The sequence below is a fragment of the Rhinolophus sinicus genome, chromosome X (genome assembly GCF_036562045.2).
Source record: "Rhinolophus sinicus isolate RSC01 chromosome X, ASM3656204v1, whole genome shotgun sequence".
NCBI classification, from domain to species: domain Eukaryota; kingdom Metazoa; phylum Chordata; class Mammalia; order Chiroptera; family Rhinolophidae; genus Rhinolophus; species Rhinolophus sinicus.
In genome coordinates, this window is record NC_133768.1 from 72,950,286 (window position 1) to 72,974,386 (window position 24,101).

The 24,101-nt window shown below is 35.5% G+C and overlaps 1 protein-coding gene across 2 annotated transcripts in view; it reads left to right on the forward strand.

Annotated features, from left to right (window-relative positions):
• TBC1D8B (TBC1 domain family member 8B) overlaps positions 1-24,101 on the forward strand; it is a 69,635-nt gene that overhangs the window by 34,074 nt on the left and 11,460 nt on the right. The window contains exons 6-14 of one of the 2 annotated variants that reach the window (XM_019717708.2): positions 9,443-9,650; positions 10,308-10,475; positions 13,763-13,912; positions 14,485-14,635; positions 16,056-16,270; positions 17,943-18,060; positions 19,279-19,564; positions 20,383-20,509; positions 21,038-21,136. In XM_019717708.2, the coding sequence (XP_019573267.2) occupies positions 9,443-9,650; positions 10,308-10,475; positions 13,763-13,912; positions 14,485-14,635; positions 16,056-16,270; positions 17,943-18,060; positions 19,279-19,564; positions 20,383-20,509; positions 21,038-21,136 (1,522 nt within the window). The remainder of the gene's footprint in view (positions 1-9,442; positions 9,651-10,307; positions 10,476-13,762; positions 13,913-14,484; positions 14,636-16,055; positions 16,271-17,942; positions 18,061-19,278; positions 19,565-20,382; positions 20,510-21,037; positions 21,137-24,101) is intronic. The other variant, XM_019717709.2, reaches the window with a different exon arrangement.

Below are 24,101 nucleotides of genomic sequence, written 5' to 3' on the forward strand. Positions count from 1 at the left end.
AAGAGGCAAGTTAGTGTAGTCAGCGGAGCCATGGGCTTTAGAATGAGAGTAGAACAACCCTTGTACAAGTACTAATCTCTCAGCACCTCTGTTTTCTCATCTGTCATTTCTACCTGCAATGAGCAATATAATGTATGAAAGCATTTTGTAAAATATAAAGCAGTAGATAAATGTTAATCATTATTAGTGCCTGCATCAGAAGTATTTGTCCAATAGGTGTTTGCCACTCTCCTTGGTTTGCTGAAACTGACTCTTTCGTCCTGCTCAACACTAAGAACATTTGACTGAAATGAGCATGCCAAAGGGGGGCAGAGAGAAGAGAGGATCCAGAAATAGCTAGTAAAAGCCGCTTCTGACAAGGAGAATGAGGGTATAGACTAAATGGGAAAGTGTAAGAGGAACCTAAGCCATGGTCCTATAGATAAACCAGGATAAGTGATCCGCTTGGCTGTATGATTACTATATAGTTCTAACTGGGTATAATCGTTCCTCTTGCCTATTCCTAAACCATTCCTAAACTATATGCATAAGAATTCCTTTGTGAGCCTGCCTGCTTTTCTGGAAAATAGATCATTGAGGTGAATTTTTCACACCTATTACCAAAATTAGGTCCCAGTGTGCATGACTTATGAATAGAACTCTATAAAATTAAGAATCCTACTTATGTTGTAGTTGGGCATTTGTTTTCGTAGTTTGTTTCTTGATTGGCCACCATAAATAAACTATTTAGCAGTTTTATTTCCCTTAAAATGTCCTCTAAAAGGCCATCTATCAATGAGTTATTCATTAGGACAGTGATATTTAAATGAGATATAGGACATGCATTTTTGTCTCTGCATTTTTAAGAGAGCCTATTGAAAATCAAATATATCTAAATCCTTTTTCTCTAGTAAGTTGAAAGGAACAACAGCTTATTTAGACTTAGTCCCCAGATGACATTTTTATGAAATGAAATGTCTTTATTGCTTTGGCTTACTGTTTTTCCAAATATGTATAACAACACAGAAACATAATAACAATAATTAAAATCAGTGTATATCCTTCCAAGCTTTTTAATGCATGAATTTAAAAATATTTGCAAAAAAAACCACGAATTGGGTTAAACATCATATATCCTACAATTTGCTTTTTTCCCCCCACTTAAAATAATATATCATGGACATCTTTTCATTGATATAAATACACCTACTCTTTTAAGTAATAGGGAAATAACCCACCAAATTACTCTTTAAGTGGGGTAAAAATTAATATGGTTGTCTCTTCATATTTATCAGAATTATTTTGAAAGATATGATGAAGTGCCTCATATTCAAATAGTATATGCTGGGAGGATAAATTTAGTTTTAACTTTGTTGGCTTTGAGTTAGAACTTGCATAATTTACTAACTACCCCAGATGGCATTGCTGCTTAGCTCAAGTGTTTACTGCCTCTAGAAAAACTGTACTATTTTTTTTTTAATTAGAGTTGATGGGGTAAAAATTGTTAGTAAAGTTACATAGATTTCAGGTGTATAATTCTGTAATACATCATCTATATATCACACTGTGTGTTCACCACCCAGAGTCAGTTCTCCTTCCATCACCATATATTTGATCCCCTTTACCCTCATCTACCACTCCACTCCCCCCTCCTCCCTGGGAACCACTAAATTATTCTGTGTCTATGAGTTTGTCTTTTCATCATTTGTTTGTCTTGTTCTTTTGTTGTTTTCAGTTTTATATACCACATATCAGTGAAATCATATGGTTCTGTACTTTTTCTATCTGACTTATTTCACTCAGCATAATAATCTCAAGATCCATCCATGTTGTTGCAAATGATACTATTTCATCTTTTCTTATGGCTGAATAGTATTCCTTTGTGTATATATATACCACAACTTCTTTATCCATTCATCTATCGAAGGACACTTTGGTTGCTTCCATGTCTTCAGCACCGTAAAGCTGCAATGAACATTGGAGCACATACACCTTTACGGATAAATGTTTTCAGATTTTTGGGTAGATACCCAGGAGAGGCATTTCTGGGTCAGATGTTAAGTGTGTTCTTAATTTTTTGAGGAACCTCCACACTGCCTTCCATTGCAGCTGCACCAATCTGCATTCCCACCAACAATGTATGAGGGTTCCTTTTTCTCCAAAGCCTCTCCAACACTTGTTACTATTTGTACTGTTGATGATAGCCATTGTAACTGGTGTGCGGTGATACCACATTGTGCTTTTATTTGCATTTCTCTGATGATTAGTGATGTTGAACATTTTTTTCATGTCTATTGGCGATTTGTATTCCTCTTTGAAGAAATGTCTGTCCAGGTCCTCTGCCCATTTTTTAATTGGATTGTTTGGGGGTTTTTTTGTTGTTGAGTTATATGAGTTCCTTATATATTTAGGATATTAGCCCCTTATCGGAGGCATTGTTTGCAAAAATCTTCTCCCATTCAGTTGGTGGCCTCTTTCTTTTGTCAATGGTTTCTTTTGCTGTCCAGTAGCTTTTTAGTTTGATATAGTCCCATTCATTTATTTTAGCTTTTCCTTCCCTAGCCTTTGGGGTCAAAATCATAAAATGTGCTTTGAACTCAGGGTTCATAAGTTTAGCACTCATGTTTTCTTATATGAGTTTTATTGTTTCAGATCTCACGTTTAGGTCTTTGATCCTTTTTGAGTTAATTTTGGCACATGGTGACGGATAGCAGTCTAGTTTCAACTTTCGCACATGGCTTACCAATTACCCAGCACCATTTATTGAAGAGGCTGTCTTTTCTCCATTGTACATTTTTGGCTTCTTTGTCAAAAATTTTCTGTCCATATTTATGTGGGTTTATTTCTGGGTTCTCAGTTCTATTCCATTGGTCTCTGTGTTTGTTTTTCTACCACTACCATGCTGTTTTGATTATTATTGTCCTGTAGTACAAGCTGAAGTCAGGGAGTGTGATACTTCCAGCATTGTTCCTTGTTTTTAGGATTGCTTTGGCTATTCGAGGTCTTTTATGGTTCCATACAAGTCTGATGATTTTTTTGATTCTCTTTCTTTAAAAAATTCCATTGGGATTTTGATTGGGATTGCATTAAATCTGTATTTTGCTTTGGGTGATATGGCCATTTTAACTATGTTGATTCTTCTAATCCATGAGCACGGAATGTCTTTCCATTTCTTTGTGTCTTTTAAATTTATTTTTAAAAATGTCTTATAGTTTTCAGTGTATAAGTCTTCACATCCTTGGTGAAGTTTATTCCTAGGTATTTTATTCTTTTTGTTCCAATTGCAAACGGAATTTTTTTTTTATTTTTATTTCTTTTTCTGAGATTTCATTGTTAGTATATAGGAATCAAGGGACTTTTGTAGGTTGATTTTGTAGCTGGCAACTTTACTATATTCGTTTATTTTTTCTAAAAGCTTTTTGGTGGAGTCTTTAGGGATATATATATATAGCATCATGTCATCGGCAAAAAGTGACAATTTAACTTCTCCATTCCTAATTTAGATGCTTTTATTCCTTTCTCTTGTCTGATTGATCTGGCGAGCACTTCCAGTACTGTGTTGAAAAGCAGAGATGATAGGAGACAGCCCTGTTGTGTTACTGAACATAGAACATTGGGCTTCAGTTTTCACCGTTAACTATAGTGGTAGCTGAGGGTTTGTCCTATATGGCCTGTATAATGTTAAGGTATTTTCCTTCTATACCCATTTATTAAGTGTTTTAATCATAAATGGATATTGTGTCTTATCAAATGCTTTTTCTGCATCTATTGATATAATCATATAATGTGTGTCCTTTATATTGTTTATGTGGTATATCTCATTGATGGATTTACAGATGTTGAACCATCTTTGTACCCCTGGGATGAACCCCACTTTGTTGTGATGTACAATCTTTTTAATGCATTCTTGCATTCGATTTGCTAGAATTTTGTTTAGGATTTTTACATCTGTATTCATTGGAGATACCGGTCTGTAATTTTCTTTTTTTCTGTTATCATTACCAGGTTTTGGTATCGGGGTAATATTGGCCTCATAAAATGAGTTAGGGAGTATGGTCTCTTCTTCAGTTTTTTGGAAGAGATTGAGTAGGATTGGTATTAGATCCTCTTTGAATGTTTGGCAGAATTCACTAGTGAAGCCATCTGTTGTTCCAAGACTTTTGCTTTTCAGAAGGTTTCAGATGACTGATTCAATTTCCTTACTGGGGATCAGTCTATTTAGATTTTCCAGTTCTTCGTGATTCAGCCTAGGAAGGCTATATGTTTCTAAGAACGTGTCCATTTCTTCTAGGTTATTGAATTTGGTGGCATATAGTCCTTCATAGTATTCTTGGATGATCCTTTGTGTTTCTGTGGTGTCCGTGATAACTTCCCCTCTTTCATTTCTGATTTTATTTATTTGTGTCTTTTCTCTTTTTATCATAGTGACTCTACGCAAAGGTTAGTCAGTTTTATTAATCTTTTCCAAGAACCAGCTCTTTGTTGCGTTACTGTTTTCTATTGTCTTTTTGTTCTCCATTTCATTTAGTCCTGCTCTGATTTTTATTATTTCCTTCCTTCTGCTGACTTTGGGTTTCATTTGTTCCTCTATTTCTAGTTCTTTAAAGTGTAATGTGAGGTTATTTGGGATTTTTCTTATTTCTTGAGATAGGCCTGTAATGGTATAAATTTCCCTCTTAAAACTGCTTTCATTGCATCCCCAAAATTTTGGTAGGGTGTATTTTCATTGTCATTTGTTTCTATGTATCTTTTGGTGTCTCCTCTCATTTCTTCTTTGACCTTGTCGTTCTTTCAAAGTGTGTTGTTTAATCTCCATGTATTTGTGTTTTTTCCTGCTTTCTTTCTGGAGTTGCTATCCAATTTCACAGTCTTGTGATCAGAGAATATGCTTGGTATGATTTCAGTCTTCTTAAATTTGCTGAGGTTGATTTTATGTCCCAATATATGGTCTGTCCTTGAGAATATTCCATTTACACTAGAAAAGAATGTATAGTCTGATGTTGTAGGATGTAATGCTCTATAAATGTCAGTTATGTCCATTTCATCTAATGTGTCATTTAGGGCTGATATTTCATTATTTATTTTCTGTTTGGATGATCTATCCATAGCTGTCAATGATGTACTTAGGTTCCTACTATAATTGTGTTTTGGTCAATTTCTCCCTTTAGTTCTGTTAGTAGTTGCTTGGTATGTTTCAATGCTCCCTGATTGGGGGCATAACTATCGATGACTATTATATCTTCTTGTTGTATAGTCCCCTTTATCATTATCAAATGTCCATCTTTGTCTCTTGTTGCCTTTTTTATCCTGAAGTCTGTTTCATCTGATATCAGTATGACTACATCTGCTTTTCTCTGGAAACCATTTGCTTGGAGTGTCAGTTCCCCCCTTTCACTTTGAGTCTTTTATTTTCCCTTGCAGCTGAGATGTGTCTCTTGGAGGCAGCATACGTTTGTTTAGTGTTTTGATCTAATGTGCTACTCTGTGCCTTTTTATTGGCGAGTTCAGTCCATTTACATTTAGGGTGATTATTGATATGTGGGAATTTCCTATCAATCTATCTCTGGTAGGATGGTGTCTCCATTGTTTCTTCACCTTTTTTTGCTGTCTGTTATGTCAGTGTGGTGGTATTCTATGATTTTTCCATCTCTTCTCTTTTTTATGTTATATATTTCAATTCTGGATTTTTTTTGAGTGATTACCATTAAGTTTATGCAAAAGAAAGTTTGATATTTAGAGTATTCCATTTACTTCAGTATGCTTGCTTTCTCCATTCTCTTGTGCCAGTTCAACCTTTACTCTCTCCTCTTTTACGTTTTTGTTGGCACCAATTATCCCTGTTTATGCTGTGAGTTACTTTCTGTGCTGCAGTAGCAAGTTGTCTTTTTCCTCTTTTTGTAAGTGTTGTTGTTTTTTTCTTTTCCTTTTTTACCCTGTATGTTATGTTTAAGTGTATAGTGTCCTATTCGGTGTAGGGGTTGCCATTTCCTGCTTCTGTCTGTTCATAATACTACTCATGGTTTTGTATTCTTTTGTTTTTTGTTTCAGGTCAAATAGCTTCCTTCAGTTTTTCTTGTATGCAGGTCGTGTGTTAGAAAATTCCCTCAGTTTCTGTATGTTTGGAAAGGTCTTTATTCCTCCTTCACATCTAAAGGATATCTTTGCTGGATATATTATTCTTGGCTCATAATTTCTCTCTTTCAACAGTTTGAATATTTTATTCCATTTCCGCCTGGCTTGTAGAGTTTCTGCTGCAGAATCTGATGATAATCGAATGGGCTTCCCTTTGTAGGTTACCATCTTCTTTTCCCTGGCTGCCTTGAGGGTTCTTTCTTTATCATTAGTTTTTGACACCTTCAATACAGTGTGCCTTGGAGAAGGCCTGTTGGTGTTGCGGTAATTAGGTGTTCTGTTTGCTTCTTGGATTCGAGGATCCAGTTCTTTCCACAAGTTTGGGAAGTTCTGGTTGACTATTTGTTTGAATATACTCTCTGTTCCCTTCACTCTTTCTCTCCTTCTGGTATGCCCATTATTCTTATATTGTTCTTTCTGAAGGAGTCAGAAAGTTCTTTTAGAGTTCTTCCATTTCTTGTAACTCTCAAGTCTCTCTCTTCTTCCATATGTGTCATTTCCAGATTTCTATCTTCAGTATCACTGATTCTTTCCTCCCTCTGGGCAACTCTGTTACCCAAGCTGGCCATTTCATTCTTCATTTCTTCCACCGAGTTCTTACTCTCCAGAAATTCTATTTGGTTCTTTTTTAAAATTTCAATCTCTTTGGTAAAATGTTCATTTTGTTCTTTGATTGTGTTTCTGAGTTCATTAAACTGCCTGTGTTTTCTTGCATCTCGTTGAGTTTTTTCAGAACTGCAATCTTGAATTCTCTGTCATTTGAATCACATATTTCCATGTCTTTAAGTTCATTTTCTGGAGTCTTCATTTTCTTTTGTGCTGTCTTGTTACCTTGGTTATTCATGGCAATTAATGAATTATTATTTCTCTTCCTAGGCATCTACAGGATTGGCTTCTGCAACAGGCTGATAGGAAGAGATCTTTCTTTTGTTTTTCAGTAGGTGTTGGTAAAATGTTTTATTTTCTCTCTGACTGCAGCCTTTTGTTCTCTCCCATGCTGTAGTGTTATATTTTCTCTGCACTGTTCCGGCTTCTCTCGCCACGGGGGGATTCCCTGGAAGGCAGGCTTCTCCTCTGTGAAAAGGTCGCCTGGGTCACAGGACATCACCTCCATGGGATGATGTGGAGAGCTTCTGAAGTTTCAAAGCTCTTCCTGCATCAGCTTCAGGGCCAGTGTGTTTCAGTGACTCTGTTTACTCCTGCAGGGATCCACCCAGATAGGTGGGGGCTGGGGCAGGGTGGGCTGTGAGAGGTGGCCCAGAGCAATAGCAGTGACCACCAGCACAGCCAGTCCTTCACCCAAGGCTCCCTCCCCTTTGCCGGAACCAGTTAGGCTGCAATTCCATGGCTGAGGGCCTCAGTTCTCAGAACTGCAAATATTCTGTTCTTTTGATCTGACACTGCTACTGTTCAGCTTCTAGCATTGGGAGGGTGGGGGTGGGGCGAGCTCTTGGAGGGTGGGGAGGGGGTGGCTAGGCTCTGAGCCTAAGCCTTCCGCCCTCTGCTAGGCAGTGAGGGCTTAAACTGCTGTTTTCACCCTTCTTCCCTCAGTCTTTGCTCAGAGGTCTCTGCCGTGTGCACTGTGTTCAGCCGTGTTAACATGCTGATCCCTCAGGCAGGACTGTGGGCCATAAACGGAGCCCTAGCAGTCCGAGTTCTTCCCTCTCCCATGACTGCAGTAGCTCCGGGATGCAGGGAGCTCAGAGCACTGAACTCAGGTCTGCTCCTGCGCCAGCCCAGCCCACGTGACTGTACTTCCCCCTTTCCTCCTCTTCTGCTTGTCCAGTGTGCCCACCTTTAGGTGATTTCAGCTGTGTGTGTCTTAGCCTTACCTGTCTGCTGCGCACAGAGTCCTTTGTGGAATTATCGTTGTTCACTTTGTTGTAAATTCCACTGGAGATTTCCAGAGGTGTATCTCATACTCCATTTTTATGAAGTACAATAAAAAAATTGTACTTTTTTAAGCACTTATTCTTTATATATTTATATAGCACCAAACCACTCATCTGTTTTTATTGAGACCTATCCTATGTCCTGTTCTGGTCAAGAAGTGTTGTTTTATCTTGCCTGTACTTTAGATTTTTTAAACATCCATTTCCATTTTTGCTTCACTTAGTTTTAATATTATCTTTTATGCACTATTTTTCCTGTTTAAATTTTGATGCCATAAATTTTCATTATTTCATTTTGTTTGAAATGATTAACTCTCTTGATTTTCTGATAACCAGATATAACAATTATTGTCTGCCAAGATTGGTTTTAGCCATATCCACTTTCACATGACTATATAATAATAATATAATCTTATAGCAAATCACCCCTTAACAGATGGTTTGAAGACCTCTGTCTTCTCTAACTTTTTGTGCATTGTAATCCACTAATAATATAAAATTGGAAAAGAGAATAAACAAAATGAATTTTTTTAGGAATCAGTGTGTTTCTTCCATTTTATAATTTGTTGAAGAACATCGCACATAGTGTTTAATCTTTCTGCTTTACAGTGCATTTAGATGAATCAACATAGGCATATGTTCACTTTGAAAGTCATTATTTACCCTCAGGTTTTCCTCTATGTCTCCAAAACTCTTTCTGATTAGTTCATTTACTTATTCTTTTCTTTAGATTCCGCATATAAGTGAGATCATATGGTATTTGTCTTTCTCTTTCTGACTTATTTCACTTAACATAATGTTCTCTAGGTCCATCCATGTTGTTGCAAATGGTAAGATTTCTTTCTTCTTTATGGCTGCGTAATACTCCATTGTATCAATGAACCACAGTTTCTTAGGGGGTGGGGATAAGGGGAAGGTTAGAAGTTTAGAAAATAGTCGGTAACCACAAGATGGCCACGGGGTTTTGAAAATTAATTTGGGGAACGTAATCAATAATGTAAAGATGTTGTAGTGTATCCGATGGACATTTGTCCCATTTGGGAGACCACCTCAGGGATGATGTAGATGCCTGATCTCTGCACAGTACACCTGAAGCTGAACAATACTGAATGCCAACTGTAATTTTATATAAATATATATATATGTATGTATATTTATATATTTGTATGTATATTGTTACAGGAAGCGGAGTACAGCATTAGGAATAGAGACAGTGGAAATGTATTGGTTCTGTGCGAGGTCAGAGGGATAGTGGATAGGGGCAGGGGGGTTCACACAGTGTGAGGGATATAAATGATAAACGTCTAAGTTTTGCTTTGTCTTGTGCACCTGAAACTAATAAAATAAAATTAAATAAATAAATAAATAAATAAATAAATAAATAAATAAATAAATGTCATTATTTAAGCTATACCCCCACCTTTTTTTCTTTCCTGCAGAGGTCTGGAAGATCGAGCCCACAGTGAGCAGTTTAATGCTTTTTTCAGACTGCCCAAAGAAGAAATTTTGAAAGAAGTGCATGAATGTTTCTTATGGGTACCATTCAGCCACTTCAATGCTCGTGGCAAAATGTGCATTTCTGAAAACTATATCTGCTTTACTAGCCAGGATGGCAATCTATGTAGTGTAATCATTCCATTTCGAGAGGTAATGTAAATTTGGTTACTTATCAGTTTTTTGGTTTGAAAATGTTATCATTCACAGAGTAAAATGCCCTTTAGTTCTGTAAGTTATTAAAAACTCAGTATATAACATCCTTTTAGTAATTTTTAAATAATCATTTTTTGAAGTTCAGCATTATTCTTCAGGATAAGAGTTCCAGTCTTCAATATAAGAATACTAGGATAAGATCCTTAATAGCTCTTGTTGAAAGTGAAAATAGAACAAATAAAAAATTTAGAAACAACATAAGGGTTTATTAGGATGACACAAAGTGGAACATGATCACTCAGACACTTGTGGCATGAATATCAAAACTTAGACTATCACTTTTGATATGCACAGTCAAAAAGAATAGAATTGATAGCTTTTATGGAAGTCAGAAATAAGATATTGGCAATGCAGCACTGAGTTTTTACATTTGTATTGTCATTTTTAAAGGCAACATGTTAGTTACACCTTTTCCTTAAGAAGTGAAATAACTCACACTGAGGTTACTTGTATCAGTGGTACGCAAAGTCTGTTTCTTAGTCATACCAGGGACCTAAACTTTTATCCACAAAAGAGTAAGCTAAACACATTTTGCCTGAAGGTGTCAGCAACAAGGGAAAATGTGATTCATTTATACTATGTTTTATCCCCCAGGTCTTCGCTATAGAGAAGACAAATGATTCCAGCAAATCTGTCATCATTAGCATCAAAGGAAAAACAGCTTTTCGCTTCAGTGAAGTTAAAGACTTTGAACAACTGGTGGCAAAATTCAGGCTCAAGTGCGGGGCAGCTTCAACTCAATATCATGATATTAGTACAGAGGTAATTATACATCAACCAAATCATTTTGAAATAAAGGTTTGTGTTTTTTTCTGGTCCCTTACTTCAAATAGAATTCATAGTACCTTTCCTATTGATACTTAGGTTTATTTTTTTAAAAGACTAAAACCAAAGAAATTATACCGTGTTTCCCCGAAAATAAGACCAGGTCTTATATTAATTTTTGCTCCAAAAGACGCATTAGGGCTTATGTTCAGGAGATGTTATCCGAAAAAATCACGCTAGGGCTTATCTTCCGGTTAGGTCTCATTTTTGGGGAAACACCGTATTCTCTCCGTCACATCATAAAGCAGAAGTGAAAATTAAGGTTTTTATCCTTTTTAGGAAACCGTACTTTATTACAGGACTGTTATTATTTGATCTTTCTTAACTGTATGTGTTGTTTATCAAATATATACATCTTGTACTTTCATAGAACATGTCTTTTAACAACTCAAACTATATTTGAGAATTCAACAAGGCCTAGGAAAAGGACTCTCTTACTGCTGTAGAGAGACAGCAATTTTAAACCACTCTAAATATCTTTTATTTAGTATCAATTGGGTCAGCCTTGTTTACATAATCTAGCCCAAAGCAAAATAGTGGCATATCTGTTTACTAGTAAAATAGTAGAGGAAGCAAATATTTTTAGCAAAGAGCAGTTAAGGGCCTGATTTTGATGTTTAGTGTGTTTTTCATGGAAACGTAGATAGTTTCAAATTAATTTTTTCAGTGCCTAGGAACCTCATGTTTTTAGTACGTTGATAAAACTTATCATAAGTTTTTATGTTGTAATTAAAAATTCAAAGAAAAATCAACATTGACTCTACTAGCTATATTATTTTGTTTGAGTTGAATTATAGAGGCTTTTACCTCTCTCTCCAGAGACTGAAAAGATTATGCTCAGTCAGTTATAGATTATTATGCTTAAGTCAATTATAATGCAGTGTTGATAAGACTAACTTTCCCTTTGATAATAGAAACTCACAATGAACACATGTAATATACATATGTATGTGTGTATACACACACACATACATCTCAGTTCCAGACACAGAACCTTCATGTTGGCCATCAAGAGTTTTATTACCCCAACTTTCTAATCTTCCCTTCTCTTCATGTATGTACCCAGGATATTCCTTAGTTTGATATGAGGACAGAAGTAAAATCTGATCAGTCTTGCTAATTTCTCTAAAAGTTGGACCATACACAAAAAGGCACTCAAAATGGATCAAAGACCTAAATAAATGTCAGAGCTGAAACTATAAAACTCTTAAAAAACAGGACTAAATCTTCATGACCTTGAATTAGGCAATGTTTTTTCTTAGCTTTGACACCAAAAACACATGACAAAAGAAAAAAAATAGTCAAATGGACTTCATCAAAATTAAAATCTTTCGTAGTATAAATGAGACCATGGTAGTCTCTTAGGATCTTTGTATTTCTGTGGTATCAGTTGTAATGTGTCCTCTTTTGTTTCTAATTTCATTTGTTGGAGTCCTGTCTCCTTTTTTCGTCGTAAATCTTGCCAGACGTTTGTCAGTTTTGTTGATCTTTTCAATTAAAAAACCCTTAGTTTTGCTGATAGTTTATTTCTTTTTTTTTGTTGAAAAGTATTTCATGTTCTGGATATACTGCAATGTTTTATCCATTCACCTACTGAAGAATGCCTTGGTTGCTTCCAAGTTTTGGCAATTATGAGTAAAGCTGTTGTAAACATTTATGTGTAGGTTTTTGTGTAGACATAACTTTTTAACTCATTTGGGTACATACCTAGGAGCACAATTGCTAAGCATATGGTAGGACTGTACGTACCTTTGTAAGAAACTGCCAGTCTTCCAAAGTGACCATACTGTTTTGCATTCCCACCAGCAATGAATGAGAGAGCGTTCCTGTTGTTCCACATCCTCAGGAGCACTTGGTGTTATCAGTGTTTCGGATTTGAACCATTTTAATAGATGTGCAGTGGTATTTCATTGTTGTTTTAATTTGCAATCCCCTGAGGACATGATGTTGAGCATCTTTTCAAATTATTATTTGTCATCTTTATATCTTTTTTGATAAGGTCTCTAATTAGATCTTTACCTATTTTTTAACTGGATCTTTTTTTTTTTTTTTTGAAGGTAGTTTTCTTTAGTTCTTTAACATCTGCTTTACATTCTTACTTTACAAAATCCAACAACTCTGTCCCCTCAGGGACATTTTTGTTGTTGCTTTTTTGTTTATACTTCATGTTCTTATTTTTAGGCGTGGCTTCCTTGGATCACCCAGAGTCAGTATAAATTAGTGGTCAGCCAATGATGGGTCAGAAGACTTCCTTAAATGCCTTGAACCATGAAATTTTCCACCTTTGCCAAGGGGATCTTTGTGCAAAAGTATACCTCAAACTTCCAGCAGTTTATAAATCAGCCTTAGGTTTCACTTCTTACTTCCAAAGTCTGCCAGAGTTGAGTGACTGGGACTTCCTCCTGTCCCATTTCTTTCCTGGGCAGATTCAGAGCCCTGCACATGCATGCATACATTTAGATACTCAAGAATATGTTGGCGCCTTTCAAAGTTCCCTATGGTCATCTGATTCTCCAGGTCTTCCTTTTCCATTTTTAGCCAGGGTCTTGTTTGCCCCATAATGAAGTAGCCTTAGACAGCTGTGATGTTATCAGAAGATTGCTCTGCTTTGCTCTAATGCTGTGGGGAAGGGGCTTCTCTCTCACAGAGCTGAGCTCTGAATGAAATCAAATGATAACAGCATCCTGGGAATGGAGATTTTCCGGGGAGCTGCTAGTTTGGTCAAAATATTGACTGTGTCCTGGGCATGGGGCTTTTAATGAAGCTCCAAAGGATTCTTTGCTGTGATGATGCTGGCTTTCATCACTACCACACCTCTGAGCTTGGGAGGGTGACAGATGGGAATAGCCTCGAGTTAAAACTTCACAGACTCTGGTGTTCTCATTGAGGTTCATTAGTTTTACTTGATTGAATTCATGCTTTTCAGTTTGTTCTGTGCCTGTGGTTAATTTCCTACATTCTGAACTGTTGTGGTTTTTTGTTTGTTTGTTTTTTATGTTTTGCCAGTATTTTGTTGCTTTTGTAGTCGAGGGGGTTCACTGAGGTCCTGAGTTTCCTGTTCCAGACATTGATTTGTTGACATCTCTAATTTTGATAGAAAAACAATGTCTCCCTAAGACATTGCTTTAGATTGTGGTTTATAAATGAAAAATAAAGCATTAGCACCTTTTATTGCAGAAACTTTTAAACATACATTTCAGACAATTGCATTCTTTCTTTTTCAGGTCCCTGTAAGTTCTGATTCTGCAGACCCATCTGATAATATTGAGGTACAATCTTTAACATGTCAGAGAGAATGCAGTAAAACTGTGAACACTGAAGCCTTAATGACGGTATTTCACCCTCAGAATTTGGAGACTCTTAATTCCAAAATGGTAGGGAAACAAAATATTTAAATCTATGGACTAAAACAGTTGATCAAAAATAAAAATCTTAGAGCAGACTAGAAGATGCTACAACTGAACACTCTTCTTTTGGGGCTTGGAAAGGTTTTCCAGCAGGTACTACTGTGTATTATGGTTGGTTCCATTACACAAAAGGACTATTATGAATTAAGATAAAAGATGAAAGTTGAGTATTGGGTTTCATTTGCATAGATTTATAATCAGTCCTAATCGAAGTGATTTGGGAAGAATGATGGCTCAAAGCTTTACCTTCTAAGTGTAATGCTTTTTCCATTTTTATATGAGTTTAGCTAAGAATTAAAGTAGTACATTAAAGCTATTATGTTCACGTGGATTTAAAAGATTTTTGTGATGACAGTGGTCCAGTGTTAGCCCCTGGATACTGCTTTTGATCTTCTGTTCTTGATTTCCATAGGTATTGTGTCATGATGAAGACAGTTATCAAGTTATTTGAAAGAAGTTAATTTCTCATTATGTTTAGTTGCTTTGATTTTTATTTTATTTTTTATTTTATTTTACTTTATTTTATTTTTTGGTTGTAGTTAAAAGAAAAGATGAAGGAACAGTCATGGAACATCCTATTTGCAGAATGTGGACGTGGTGTTAGCATGTTTCGGACCAAAAAGACTCAAGATCTGGTTATAAGAGGGATTCCAGAGACCTTAAGAGGAGAGCTCTGGATGCTTTTTTCAGGTATTATATTTATTCACTTTATTTAACAGACATGAATTATGCCCCTTCTAGGAGTTATGTACCAAGCTAAATAAAAATATTTACAAAGATGGCTAGGACAAAGTCTTATTCATCATGAATCCAGACCAGTCAAAGAGGGTGCATTAGTTATGTGTACTTACCTATACGGGATTGGACAATTAAATTCGCGAACTTGTCAACATGTGCTTACGTTGGCAGCACTGTACAAACAGCTCAGTAAGGTTTCATAACCTTGGTATATCAGTGTCTCACAGCTGTGTTCGTGTCGATGTTTGGCGGTGTCTTGCTGAGTGGTGTTCATTATTGTTGCATGTTTTTGTATGCCATCGCAAGAATGTCTGAGCTTGAATTACAGCAAGGAACAAACATTAATTTTCTTGTTAAACTTCGGCAAGACTGGAGGTGATATCAGGGACATGCTAGTCCAAGTTGATGGGGATGATGCCATGAAGAAAACAGCAGTATACAAATGGATTAAACGTTTTTCTGAGGGGACAGAACACATCACTGATGAAGAGAGGTCAGGGAAGCCAGTAAGGAGCAGAACTGACGATAACATTGCAAAAAGTCATCAAATTGTGCATCAAAATTGTTGGCTGACTGTGAGAAGCATAGTAGACCAAGTAAACATCGATAGAGAAACAGTTTGGAAAATCTTAACTGAAAATCTTGGCATGGGAAAGGTGTGTGCAAAAATGGTCCTGAAGGAGCTCTTGCATCACAACAATGCACCAGCTCACAGGGCACTGTCTGTGAGGGAGTTTTTACCCAGTAAACAAATAACTGTATTGGAACACCCTCTCTACTCACCTGATCTGGCCCCCAGTGACTTCTTTCTTTACCCAAAGATAAAGGAAATATTGAAAGGAAGACATTTTGATGACATTCAGGACAGCAAGGTAATATGATGACAGCTCCTATGGCCTTTCCAGAAAAAGAGTTCCAAAATTGTTTTGAAGGGTTCACTAGGTGCTGGCATTGGTGCATAGCTTCCCAAGGGGAGTTCTTCGAAAGTGACCATAGTGATATTCAGCAGTGAGCTATGTAGCACGTTTTCCTAGGATGAGTTCGCGAACTTAATTGTCAGACTTCATCTATCCACTGAGCAGATTAATTTATCAGGCAAGACATAACTAATTGTTGGGGGTCAGATGTCTATCTCTAGTGTCAAAAGAAAGTTAAGGGGGAAAAAACAGTTCATGAAAATGTTATTCTGTTGGATAAAATTGGGGTCCTCATGTTACAGATTCTAGTGTGATGCTTTTTCTTTTGTTTGTGCTCACATACTACTTAAGCATAAAACTAAATTTAAAGGTATTCCAATCCTTTGTGTACATACACAAGTAGTAGCTTTATTATATTCTTCTTCTTCTGTATGTCAATGCAATCATCTTGACAGGTGCTGTTAATGACATGGCTGCTAATCCCGGCTATTATGCTGACGTGGTTGAGCAATCCTTAGGGACCTGTAACTTGGCTACTGAAGAAATTGAACGTGATTTGCGTCGCTCCCTGCCTGAGCACCCAGCCTTTCAGAGTGACACTGGCATATCTGCTCTGAGACGGGTACTCACTGCTTACGCATACAGGAATCCCAAAATTGGATACTGCCAGGTATGACTTCGTTATGAGTCCAACTGTGTCCTTATTCCAGGTGATACAATCACATCAAATCCAGCTCCACTAGCTTAAAAATTGTGATAATAATGACAAGCGGGTGGGCAGCAATTGATAGTGGATATTATTAATCTAAGTAGAACGGTAGTGGAAATACTTAGGAGAATTAATATTTCATTAATTCATTTTTCTTTTATATCTAGCATGTTTATTGAATTCCTGCTTTGTAAATTATATTGTGCTAGGTGCTGAAGAATATATCAAGATGAATCAGATAAGGGTCTTCACTTTAAAAATATATAGACTGGTAGGTACTGTGTTTCCCCGAAAATAAGACTTAGCCAGACAGTCAGCTCTAATGCGTCTTTTGGAGCAAAAATTAATATAAGACCTGGTATTATATTATATTATATTATATTATATTATATTATATTATACCCAGTCTTATTTTACTATATAATATAAGACCTGGTCTCATATTAATTTTTGCTCCAAAAGATGCATTAGAGCTGATTGTCTGGCTAGGTCTTATTTTTGGGGAAACAGGATATTAAAACATTCATTGGCAAATGAAAAACAAATGAGGCAGATTATTAGAGAAATATAAAGTCCCATCAGGATTTATAATAGGGATAAATTATTTGCACTTGGAGGAATCAAAGAAGGCTTCATGGAAGAGAAAACATTTGTAGATTTTGCATATTTGTGGAATTTGTATGTATGGAAAAGGAATGAAAACATTCCAGGTGAAGAGATCAATGTAACCAAATACAGGTAGAGGTAGATGCGGAATGTATATAGGACCATGTTCTATTTAGTAGAAGTGTATGTATGGTGAATGAAGTGAAGTAGTTAGAGAAAAAAATCAATAAAGTAGATTGGGATAGGTCAGGAGTTTGAATTTTATTTTGTGGGCAGTAGCAGAATCACTGAAAAAAATCCTACATTAATTAGGGTATGCTGGACTGCTAACACAAATAATCTCAAACAGATAATAGCTCAAAACATAAAAGTTTACTTAAAAGAATAAACAAAGGAGAGCAAGTATTTAAGTCAGTAGGTAGCTCTCCTCTATGAGATTATTCAGGGACTTAGGCTAATAGCAGGCTCTGTCATCTTCAAAACATGGCTTCCAAGGTGCTCTTTCATTGCCATTACTACTCAGGGGCAGGAGGAGAGAGCGTGGAGAAACAGTTGGGGGAGATCTGATCACCTAGGCCTGGAAGCTGCACGCATCATTTCACCTACATATTACTGAAGGATCTTGGTTTCATGGCCACACTTATTCACATAGAAGTCTGCAAAATGTGTGGCTGAGCACACGTATGTGCAGATACCATGGAAGAAGGGGAGATGGATTGTGGTGAATAGCTAGCACTCTCTGCCACAGATTCAATTATAATGGGTGGGACACCCATAAGTGTTACATATCAGTCCTGTTTATTCATTGAAAGTTATTGATACACAAATATATGGTGATGGAAGAACTGACTGGGTGGTGAACATATACTGTGAGAAATCTATGTAACTTTACTAACAGTTGTCACCCCAATAAACTTTAATTAAAAAAAGAAAGTTATCGATACAGGGCTCTTTTTTTTGAAAAGCAGTTTAAGTGAATGGAGATATAAATGATGGTATTTATTTTTTATTTTTCTGTGAATTTTAGGCAATGAACATTTTGACTTCAGTGTTGCTTCTGTATGCAAAAGAGGAAGAAGCTTTTTGGCTTTTGGTTGCTGTGTGTGAACGAATGTTGCCTGATTATTTTAATCGTCGAATAATTGGTAAAAAAAAAAAAACAAAACAAAAAAACCCCACATAAACATATATAACTGTATTTCTTTTCCAAACAATTTATATGCCTGTTGTCTATCCAGTTACCTATCAAATGGAAGAACTGATCAATTAGGTTTTAAAATATACAAAATGCAAGCAATATCAAAATGTCACATTCACTGACATGCTCAAGAGAAGAGCTTTTTGTACTGAATAACAATTGGGAAAATTAATATGTTACTTTTTTAAAGACTAAAGTACCTGGCCTGTTTCTTAATAAAATAGAAATTCTAAGTTTATTATCTCCATATTGTTAAAACAGTGGTGATCTGAAGCATCGAGAGCTGCTGGAAATTTTTTAATAGTTTCTTGATGAGAGATAGATTTGAATCAGCTTAAAATCTCCAAATTTATATGACTTGTATAGATATTTTCAAAATTTGAAAGGGATCAAGTTGTTTCCTTAATTGTGTAATATTTTCTTCAGTCATCAAATATTTATAGATCTATGGTCACCTACCTTAAAATCATAGGTGGTCTCTCCTTTGTACCCTCATAAGCCTTCAGTATCATGGCTAGGATATTGATTGTATTGCCTTTCATTATAGGTGGGTATTTATCTTACATTCTACTAGATATTAAGCTTTTTGAAGATGAGACCATTTCAGTAATTGGTATATCTCTTATAACACGTGCAGGTTGATACACATAATAACAATTCAATAAATAATTGTTCAAATGAATTTTAATTGACTTTCTCAAGTGCTTCTTCATGCAAGACCCTCTGCTACCGTGATTCCCTGAAAATAAGACCTAGCCAGACCATCAGCTCTAATGCGTCTTTTGGAGCAAAAATTAATATAAGACCCAGTCTTATTTTAATATAATGTAAGACCGGTTCTTATATAATATAAGACCAGGTATAATATAATGTAATGTAATATAATATAACATAATATAATATAGTATCATATAATACCAGATCTTATATTAATTTTTGCTCCAAAAGACACATTAGAGCTGATGGTCCAGCTATGTCCTATTTTCGGGGAAACATGGTAGCAGATAAAGACATACATGAAACATAGAAAACGCACTGAAGAGGCTCATAATTTAAGGAAGAGAAATGAGATATATCAGCATACTATAGTAATAGAAGTGGGAAGTATCAGAAACAAGTCCTTTTGAAAGGTATTAATTTTTAAACTTCTTTTTATGTTCTCCAGGTGCCCTGGTGGATCAGGCCGTCTTTGAAGAACTTATTAGGGATCACCTTCCCCAGCTGACAGAACACATGACTGATATGACATTCTTTTCCTCAGTTTCTCTCTCATGGTTCCTCACACTTTTTATTAGCGTGCTACCTATTGAAAGTGCAGTAAATGTGGTGGACTGTTTTTTCTATGACGGAATAAAGGCCATTTTACAACTGGGATTGGCAATACTTGACTATAATTTAGACAAATTGCTGGCATGTAAAGATGATGCTGAAGCTGTGACAGCTTTAAACAGGTACCATAAGAACCATAATATTTAAATCCAAAGAGCCCTTTAGATATTATGTTGTTCAGTCCCCTTATTTTACAGATGAGGAAACTGAGCCCTAGAAACTTGAAACAATTTGCCCGAGGTCACAAAGCTAGTTGAATGAAAAAGCTAGGCCTAAGGCACTCCTCTGTTTTCAAATAGAATATAACAAAAGTAAATGCTTTTGAAGTAAACCACTGATATTGTTGTTTCATTATGCTGGAACTTTCATAGTCCCAGTTTGAGCTATAAAGTGTCTCTGTGTAAAAGTAATTTGAAGAGGGATGGATAGTTGCTAATATTTAATATCCAGTGGGGGAAATTGTTCTGGTTTTCAAGTGGTTTCAATCAGGTTGGCTGAGCTTTACTTATGAATATTTGATTGGGTAACTGTTACAATGGTACATAAAATCCCATGATGTACAGAATAAAATATAAATACCTCACTCTAGCATTTAGAACTCACTGTGTTAAAGCCTAGGAGTACCTATTCTTATTTTTCCTTACATGCCTCTACATACCCTATATTGCATCCTTACTGGGCTCTGTGCTATTTGCCTTAAACTGAATCTGTTTGTTTCCATCACACTTTCCTCCCTACCTCTGAAATAATTTCTTCACCATCCCATTCCCCACTCCCGTGTCTTACTAATTCCGTGTCATTTTCAAATTCCACTTCTTCATAAGACCTTCCTTAGTCCTCATAGTTGAAATTAACCTCTGACTAACTAGGGAGAAATTAGCTGTCATTTTCTCTGCATTTTGCTTCCACTAATTCTTGTATTACTATCACTTTTGGATAGGTTCTTTGACAGTGTCACTAATAAGGATAGCCCATTGCCTTCAAGTGTTCAGCAAGGCTCAAATGTGAATGATGGAAAAAGTCATATTAGAGTGGATATTACAGATTTGATTAGAGAGTCAAATGAGGTAAGATTTTTAATACCTTAAATATAATTGCATAGCATGTTTAAAATAATCAATACTATAGTTATGTCTCTAGTGGTATATTAAGGGTAAGATACTAAGGCAAGTAAAGATATCATTTAAAATACGATTCACTTTAAAAATGAGTTCTGTGAACTGTTCCTAGGTTATATAGCTTCCTCTGCTTCCATTTGCTTTTCATTAAATGATATTAGATTCTCTTACTTTCACAAATAATGACCACTTTTAACTATCACTATGTAAAAAGGTGAAAATTATTCTCTCCTTAGGGACTAAGAATTTTACCAATGATCTTGTACTTAGCCTAGACACATAGTAGATGGAATGCTCTCAGTGAATATGTGGAAAAACAAATGTGGGAGGTGAAAATTTGCATAATCACTGAACAAGTTAGGAAAATAGCTCAAAATAGAACCAAGGCCTCTGAGAATTGAATCTGATGAAATTCAGTTGTAAGAGAAGTGACTGTTGATTATGAATGTGTATCCACTGAAACCATATTTCTTACAGAAATATGGTAATATTTGTTGTGAAGATATATACAGCATGCGCTGTCGAAATAGGTTGTTTGTGATACAGACCCTAGAGGAAACAACAAAACAGAATGTGGTGAGTATTCACTCAATGGGGGAAACCCAGTTGGAGTAACATTTTTTTCTTCTACTTCCCTTAAAATATTATCATTCTATGTAAAGAAAATGAAAATAACTAAACTTTTGAGCTAGATTCTTGCCACAGTTTAGCTTACTATAAATTTTTTGAGAGGAAATAAGTTATTTTCTTCTGATTGAATTATGCTGGTTTCTCCAATATGTTTTGTATTATTTGACCTTCAATAGTGAATGTTATGATGCACCCACTTAAGCATAACATATTTGTGATGTGCGCCATCAATAAGAACAGCAGACCTACATAGTAGTCAATGTTGGTAATACATATTATTATCCTAAGATACCTAAGGTAAAGTGAGAAAGGTAGAAAACAGTGTGTTTGAAATTCTCTCCTTGTTAATATTTGGATGGCTACATAAGAAGCTTTTAATATTGGTTACCTCTGATGAATAGAATTAACAGATTGCTATCAGAATAGGGAGAGTTTTACTTTGCTGTATATGTATCCTTCTGTACTGTTTGAGCTTTTATCATAAGTATATGTATTGCTTTTGTAAACCTACTTGTTTAAAAGCCAAGTCCTCAGAGGTACAAATCTGGGAAAGTTAACATTTCTGAAGATTCCGGGTTTAGATTTCAATTAAATCACTGATGTTGCTGTAATATAATTATAATAGCATAGAGCCTCCTTGTTTTAGTTTTTATAAATTAACTTTAAAAATAATACTGAAGTAATATATGTTCATTGTAAATTATTCAAACATTATAGAAATGTAAAACAGTAAATGTTCCCTACCCCAGGAGTAACCAATATTAAAATGACTTGGCAGATAACCTTCCACATCTTTTTCTGTGGATCTATAGACATAAATGTGTGTGTGTGTGTGTGTGTGTGTGTGTGTGCGCGCGCGCTTGTGTGGTAGGGGGTGGTAATACAGTTTGTTAAATGAGATCATACCAGTCATTTTGTTCTGCAGCTTACTTTTTTCTTATTAAATTTATTGGGGTGACAATAATTAGTAAAATTACATAGTTTTCAAGTGTACACTTATATAATACATCATCTATATATCACATTGTGTGTTCACCACCCAGAGTCAGTTCTCCTTCCATCATGATATATTTGATCCCATTTACCCTCATCTACCAATCCCCTTCCCCCTTCCCGTCTGGTAACCACTAAACTGTTGTCTGTGTCAATGAGTTGTTTGTTTGCTTGTCTTGATCCTTTGTTGTTTTCAGTTTTATATCCCACATATGAGTGAAGTCATATGGTTCTTGACATTTTCTGCAGTTTACTTTTTTTCAGTCAAAAAATATATGGTCATTGTATATCAGTACATACATAGCTACCTCACTTTCCTTAATGTACTGAATGGTATACCATAGTATGGATATGCTGTACTTTATTTAACTATATATGTGGATATACATTTAGTATGACATTTTTTGCTCTTATAATACCTTATCTAAACATCCTCGCATATCTATTATTACACATTTATAATTTCTGTAAGGTGGATTACTGGAAGTGGAAGCTGGGTCAAAGGGTTTACCCATTTTAAAATGACAGGTCCTGCCAAATTGTCCTCCAAAGGATTTGTACCAAATATAATCCCACCAACAGTGTGTAATGATTCCCCTTTTCCCACACTCCCACTAACATCAGATATTAAAATTTTTTTTTAATTTTTTTTAAATTTTATTTTATTAAATTTATTGGGGTGACAATTGTTAGTAAAATTACATAGATTTCAGGTGTACAACTCTGTATTACATCATCTATAAATCCCATTGTGTGTTCATCACCCAGAGTCAGTTCTCCTTCCATCACCATATATTCGATCCCCCTTACCCTCATCTCCCACCCCCCACCCCCCACCCCCCTTACCCTCTGGTAACCACTAAACTATTGTCTGTGTCTATGAGTTTCTGTTTCTCATTTGTTTGTCTTGTTCTTTTGTTGTTTTTAATTTGCACCAATTTGATAGATTAAAAAATAAAATTGTACTTTTTATTTCACTGATCACATAGCTTCTTTCATTTCTTAATTGCTTATTTATAGGCTTTGCCCATTTTTCTGTGAGGTTGTCTTTATCTTATTGATTTGTAGGAACTCTTTATATATTAGTGGTATTCTTTATCAGTTATATTTGTGACTAATATTTCCCTTTAATCTTTTTTTTTTTAATTTTCTTTAGGGTATGTTTCAGAGTATACAAGTTTCAAATTTTTACATAGTTCAATCTTTTATTTTTTGCATGTTGTGTTGGTTTTATGTCAAACTTAGCAAGTGGCCTTTCCTATTTAAAATTGTATAATTTGTAAACATACTTTGTCATATTGGCTTATGGTACTGGTATTGCTTTGATTTTTTAAAAAACATTTAGCTCTGTAATACACGTAAAGTATCTTTTGTTTACAATGTGAGGTAGGACTCGAATGGTATTTCTTTTCCAACTGAAACAACCCATTGTTTAAATGCCATTTATTGAGTAGTCCATTCCTACTGTACTGTACTGTAATCTGCCTTTTTCATGTGCTAAATACTTATATACATACATGGGTTTATGCCTGGAGTCTCTTTTTTTCCTGCAACAGCACCATACTGTTTTAACTAGTATGGCTTTATAGTCCATTTTGAAATCTGGTGAGGTTTTTAAAAAGTTTTTAATATCCATTTTAATGATGTCTTTTTAAAGGTTCTTTAGTAAGTATTTATAGTTCTCATATATGGGTCTTACACATTTCTCGTTGGGTTTATCTACTGGTATGCATTTGAGGTTTTGTTGCTAATATGAATGAGATCATTTTTTCCTTTACATTTTCTAATTTGTTTATCGCTGTGTATGTAAAAGCTATGGATTTGCATATGTTGTTTATTAAGTGGCTGTGTAACTGACTCTCATTAGTTCTAATATTTTTTGGTTTAATTTCTCAAATTTTTTGAATAGGCAAGCATA